The 6000-nt window shown below is 47.1% G+C and overlaps 1 protein-coding gene across 1 annotated transcript in view; it reads left to right on the forward strand.

Moving 5' to 3' along the window:
* The window catches only part of LOC133107915 (CUE domain-containing protein 1-like), a 34932-nt gene extending 29677 nt beyond the window's left edge, over positions 1-5255 (forward strand). Inside the window, exons 4-11 of the mRNA XM_061217216.1 lie at positions 69-195; positions 359-602; positions 1181-1252; positions 1408-1497; positions 2190-2283; positions 2985-3043; positions 3197-3263; positions 4227-5255. Of these exons, the coding sequence (XP_061073200.1) occupies positions 69-195; positions 359-602; positions 1181-1252; positions 1408-1497; positions 2190-2283; positions 2985-3043; positions 3197-3263; position 4227 (754 nt within the window). The 3' untranslated portion in view covers positions 4228-5255. The remainder of the gene's footprint in view (positions 1-68; positions 196-358; positions 603-1180; positions 1253-1407; positions 1498-2189; positions 2284-2984; positions 3044-3196; positions 3264-4226) is intronic.
* The last annotated feature ends 745 nt before the right edge of the window (positions 5256-6000 follow it).

The following is a 6000-nucleotide window of genomic DNA, read 5'->3' on the forward strand; positions in this document are numbered from 1 at the left end:
TCTGGATTCGAGTGGGGCACTGGTTACACTTGTTACCATGACAGCCGTGTCCGTCACTGTTCTGCCAGGTTCGAGGCCCAGCCTCCACCCGGCCACCGGCAGGTCAGCAGCTACAGGAACTGGAACCCGCCGTTACTAGGCAACCTGCCTGACGACTTCCTGAGAATACTGCCCCAGCAGATAGACAGCATACAGGTAACCGGCCCCGCAGTGCGTGATAGGTTGAAAGTGGTGCACACAGATAACCCTCAGTGCCTGATTGGTTGAAAGTGGTGCACACAGGTAAACCCCAGTGCCTGATTGGTTGAAAGTCAGTCCACTGCTCACGGTTCACTCCCCTTTTCTATGTCCTCCTCAGAAGTCCCAGACCAGCCTCCCCCAGCCTTCATCTTCCTCCTCTTCCTCCCTGTCCTCTGCACCCCCGGGGTCTGAGGGCGGGGCGGGGTCTGTGGGCAGGGAGGGGCCGGTCGCCGGGGCAACAGAGCAGGAGCGGAAGCTGAAGCAGTACCTGGAGGACGAGCGGATCGCTCTGTTCCTGCAGAACGAGGAGTTTATGAGAGAGCTGCAGCGCAACAGAGAGTTCCTCACTGCCCTGGAGAGAGGTACACACACACACACACACACACACACACACACACATACTGAACATACACACACACACACACACACACACACATACTGAACATACACACACACACACATACTGAACATACACACACACACACACTGAACACACACACACACACATACTGAACATACACACACACACACACATACTGAACATACACACACACACACACATAATGAACATACACACACACACACACACTGAACACACACACACACACACACATACTGAACATACACACACACACACACATACTGAACATACACACACACACACACATACTGAACATACACACACACACACACATACACACGCACTATATATATATATATATATATATATATATATATATATATATATATATATACACACACACACACATACTGAGCATACACACATATATATATATATATATATATATACACACACACACACACATACTGAACATACACACACACTATATATGCACACGCATACACGCACACACACGTACACACACACACTTTACTTACGCACCTCCACTGCACCCTGTGACTTCCGTATGTGTTTTAGATCGGCTGAAATACGAGTCCAAGAAATCCAGGTCCAACCATTCATCTGCAAGCGGCGAGAGTTCCACTGCAGGTAGCTATCATTAGTGTGTGCGTGCGTGTGATCGTTTGTTTGTGTGTGTGTGTGTGTGTGTGTGTGCATGCGTCTGTGTGTGTGTGTGCACTCTAGTACTGTATGTGTGTGCTTTTCTGTATGTGTGTTGCTGACATGCTCTGTGTGTGTTTCAGGTGAGCCGTGCCCCGCTGGCTCACTGGAAGCATCCACTGCCGTCTCAGACGACGCCATGTTCCGAGACAAACTCAAACACATGGGCAAATGTAAGGGCCTTTCTCCCCCGCCGTTTCAGTGCTAATCCAGCCCACTGTCTTATGAATCCAATCTTTCCAGAAAGGACACATTGGCAGTTGAAAATTAATCACCAGGAGTGATTGTTACAGAAGTTGTGAAATATATTAAAAATATGATAAGTAAAGTTTTTAATGAATGCTTTCATCAGTCCACATTGCGACCAGCTTTGCCTACCACAGTATAAGAATGATTTTTTGGCGCTTTTAAAAAAAATGTTTTTATAGATGGGCAAAGTGAAAATGAATTGCCAAAGAGAGAGAGAGATCCTTATACAGGACACAGGGCTGTTCTTTCCATGCTCTACATCACGTGATTGTTTTAGCAATTAGCTCTCAGAGAGGAATCAGTATCACATTTGTGAAAATGTCCCATCAGATGAATTATTTAGTCCAACCTCAGCAGTGTATGGCCTGCTTCTCTGATCCTCACTGCAGCCATTTATTAAACGGCAGGCGTGGAGCAGAACAAAACCTTTGAAAAAGCTTTTCTCCTGAACGCTCCCGTGTTAAACGTGTGCGGTGTGCCACACTGTGTCCTCGGGACACTGTGATGAACCCTTCCCTGGTACCGCCTCCCCTGGGCTTCAGCAGTTACGTCTTCCTGTGATGTCATCGTGATGTCACCCGGTCGTCATGTTGACACTCCTCCCTCTCCTTCTTAGCCACCAGGAAGAAGCTGTTTGAGATCGCCAGAGGGTTCTCCGAGAAGACCAGGAGGAGGAAGACTAAAAGAAGAGCTCTCCTGAGGCATCAGTCGTATCCTCTCTGTGCACCCGCCTCTTCCCTGGAGGCCATTTTGTGTTCTGAAATCTGTGGAGGGGTCACTTACAGCTCTGACCTTTCTTATTGATGGCCTTCTGACAATGACGACAGAACCTGTTTTATGGATGTGATTGAGTCTGCCACAAGAGCCAGGGTGTCCTGTTGCTTAAGATTTTCCCTCTTTTTCTTCCTCTTGAACCCGTGTTGCTGTATTTCTTTCTCTCGACCATCACTCTTTCCGAGGGTTAATTATGGCTTAGAATCAACGGCCTCATGTGTGTGACCTTAGAATGAGTGTTCGTTCGTCAGCCGGGGTGAAATGGGTCAGTTATAGACCTCTGCTCGACCCTGCATTATATCATCACACATATTGTAACTGGTGGAGGCACTTATGTTCTCTTTCATTGTAAATATAAATATTTGTTCTTTTAAAATCTTTTTTTAAAATCAATGTCCTTTTATATTGTGAATTTTTTTTTTTTTTTTACCAGCTAGGGCTGCACTGTGCTGTAGATTTGGCTGATCCTGGATCAGTAGCTCTGTAGATTTGGCTGATCCTGGATCAGTAGCTAAGGGCACACTGCTATAGATTTGGCTGATCCTAGGTCACTGTGCTGTAGATTTGGCTGATCCTGGATCAGCAGAAGAGGGCGCTCTGAGGGTACAGGTGTTGTGTTTCTTTGACTGGCCTCCAGCCTGGGCACGGCTGCATCCACAGCCAACCTGCTGGACCACGTGGAGGGAAACCCATGTGGTGAGTACTTCTTCTGAAATATTCTTATTATCAGTAATATTTTTTTACTGTTGTTATTTGTAGTAGTAATACTAGTATTGTTGTGATGGTAGTATTAGCTTTGTGTTCGAGGCTGTGAAATGTGTTAATATGTGTGTGTTCATGTTAATGCAGAGGAAGAGGGCCAGCTTCGGAGAGCAGCCACACAGGACGAGGAGGAGCCCCCAAAGGAAGCATCATGGTGCGTTTCCTGATCCAGTGTTCATCACGTTACATCACAGACATTTAGCCGCTCTTATTTAGTGCAACCCAAGGGCAGTTTGTGGTCCAGCGACAAAGCATCGCTGTGACTGACTTCATGCAAAGGATGTCCCTGGTTACAGCAACATTTGGTTTATACTCTGGTCAATTGGAGTTTATATATATATATATATATATATATATATAAGGACGATGACCATAATCTACGTCAGGCGACAGTCTTTGTCACTGGACTATAAACTGGCCTTCAAACCGCTTTAGCATTAGCATAACTGGTCATATATACTGCAGCAGTGCAGGTTAAGTGTCTTTGCTCTGGGGCACAATGGCGATCGGAATTGACAACTGAACCTGCATTCTTTAGGTTACAAACCCAGTTCCTGAAACATTATGCAATTATACTGCAGCACAAGTCATTATGTCCTGGAACCAGGCCTTTACTGCCCACTCATTAGTCGCCCCACTCCCTTTGGCATTCATTGATGTGATGAGCTGCCTGAATGATTGAATGGGGACCGGCATTGTGAGAAGGGTTAGCGGTAAGTGTAGGGTACGGTACACTGAGTGTGAAAGGCCTTTATCACTCAGAGAAGGGTTAGTGGTAAGTGTAGGGTACGGTACACTGAGTATGAAAGGCCTTTATCACTCAGTGAAGGGTTAGTGGTAAGTGTAGGGTATGGTACACTGAGTGTGAAAGGCTTTTATCACTCAGAGAAGGGTTAGTGGTAAGTGTAGGGTACGGTACACTGAGTGTGAAAGGCCTTTATCACTCAGAGAAGGGTTAGCGGTAAGTGTAGGGTACGGTACACTGAGTGTGAAAGGCTGTTATCACTCAGAGAAGGGTTAGCGGTAAGTGGAGGGATGGGGATTTGGGCTGCTGAGGGTGAGGGATGTTACTGATTGGACAGTTGCTCATTGATGTCTCTGCCTCCTTTAATTGCAGATTGCCCCTGGACACACCACTTCAGGGTTTCCATGGCAAAAGCAGAACGACCCCCCACCCCCCACCCACAGTGACTGGTGGCTCGGCAGCTCTTTGACCCCTCCTCCTCTTCCCTGGACCAGCCAATCCCAGCCCTTCCCTAACTATAACAACCTTTTCACACTCAGTGAGGAGGAAGCTACGATATCCTGGGCCTCCAGCTGTTTTATTACCATTATAACCATTATAATGAAGTTTATTTTTCATCGTTTAGACTAAGGACTAAGAACACAAACACAGTCCTTGTGTCCTTTTCTATCTTTTTTTTTTTTTGCCCTGAAATTTCTAAAAAAATTTGAATGATTAATTTTCCTTATGAATTAATTGTGTCTTGCTAGTATGTTTTTAGTGTGGCTCAGGCAGTGTCTTGCCTGACGAGTGACTGCAGATCAGAGAAGTGCAGGAGCACTGAGGACTTTTTCTGAATTATGCTGTGATGTGGGGACCCATGAGCAGCCTCCTGAGGGACAGAGACTCCATTTCCCAGGAGGCTCTGCTTCATGGCACAGGTTCTTTGCCTGCCTTTTGCATCAGGATTCAAAATGCAGAATGAACTCTGACTCACAAAGTGCTCCTCTGCTTTTGGGAGAACCTGCCAGAAGCTAAAATAATCCCCTCACCCCTCATCTCTGCACAGGAAGTCGGAGAGGGAGATGGGGAAAGCTGGAAAAAAATGGAACCAGCCTTGGACATCTTGAAGGTCTTCCTTATTGTAGCCCCATAGGTTCATGGTCTGTGGTGTTGCTTGCTGGCTAGTGCACCTTACTCAGGTGTGTGCCACTGGGCTCTTTAAGAACAGCAGTCCTGCAGTTAATAAGAAACAAAATGGCTGCTGATGTGTAGCACCAGAGTCTCCAGTGACACCCCTACGCACAAACCCCCCCTTTACAGTTACCCTCTCATGCACAAACCCCAAACCCCCCCATACAGTTACCCTCTCATGCACAACCCCCCCCCCCATACAGTTATCCTCTCATGCACAAACCCCAAACCCCCCCATACAGTTACCCTCTCATGCACAACCCCCCCCCCCATACAGTTACCCTCTCATGCACAAACCCCCCCCATACAGTTACCCTCTCATGCACAAACCCCCCCCATACAGTTACCCTCTCATGCACAAACCCCCCCCATACAGTTACCCTCTCATGCACAAACCCCCCCCATACAGTTACCCTCTCATGCACAAACCCCCCCCATACAGTTACCCTCTCATGCACAAACCCCCCCCATACAGTTACCCTCTCATGCACAAACCCCCCCCCATACAGTTACCCTCTCATGCACAAACCCCCCCCATACAGTTACCCCCCCCCACGTGCAAACCCCCCCCCATACAGTTTTACCCCCACGCAAAAACCCCTTCATACAGTTACCCCCCCCATGTGCAAACCCCTCTATATAGTTACCCCCCCATGCAGTTACCCTCCCCTACGGTTACCCCCATGCACAAACCCCCCCCATACAATTACCCTCTCCTACAGTTACCCCCCCCCAGGCATAAACCCCTCCATAGTTACCCCCCCCCCCCCCCCCTGCAGAAGGATGACAGAACCAGGAAGTGTTCTGCCCCTCAACTCTGAACTGCCATGTCTGAAAACTTCCTGGATTATTATTATAATTATGATTATATTATTATAACTATTGTTATATGTGTGACATGAAAGGGATGTCCACCTAGGTAGAAAATGGTATTCTTTTTACAGTATTAATGTTTTATTATTGTTAATGATTA

The sequence above is a fragment of the Conger conger genome, chromosome 13 (genome assembly GCF_963514075.1).
Source record: "Conger conger chromosome 13, fConCon1.1, whole genome shotgun sequence".
NCBI classification, from domain to species: Eukaryota; Metazoa; Chordata; class Actinopteri; order Anguilliformes; family Congridae; genus Conger; species Conger conger.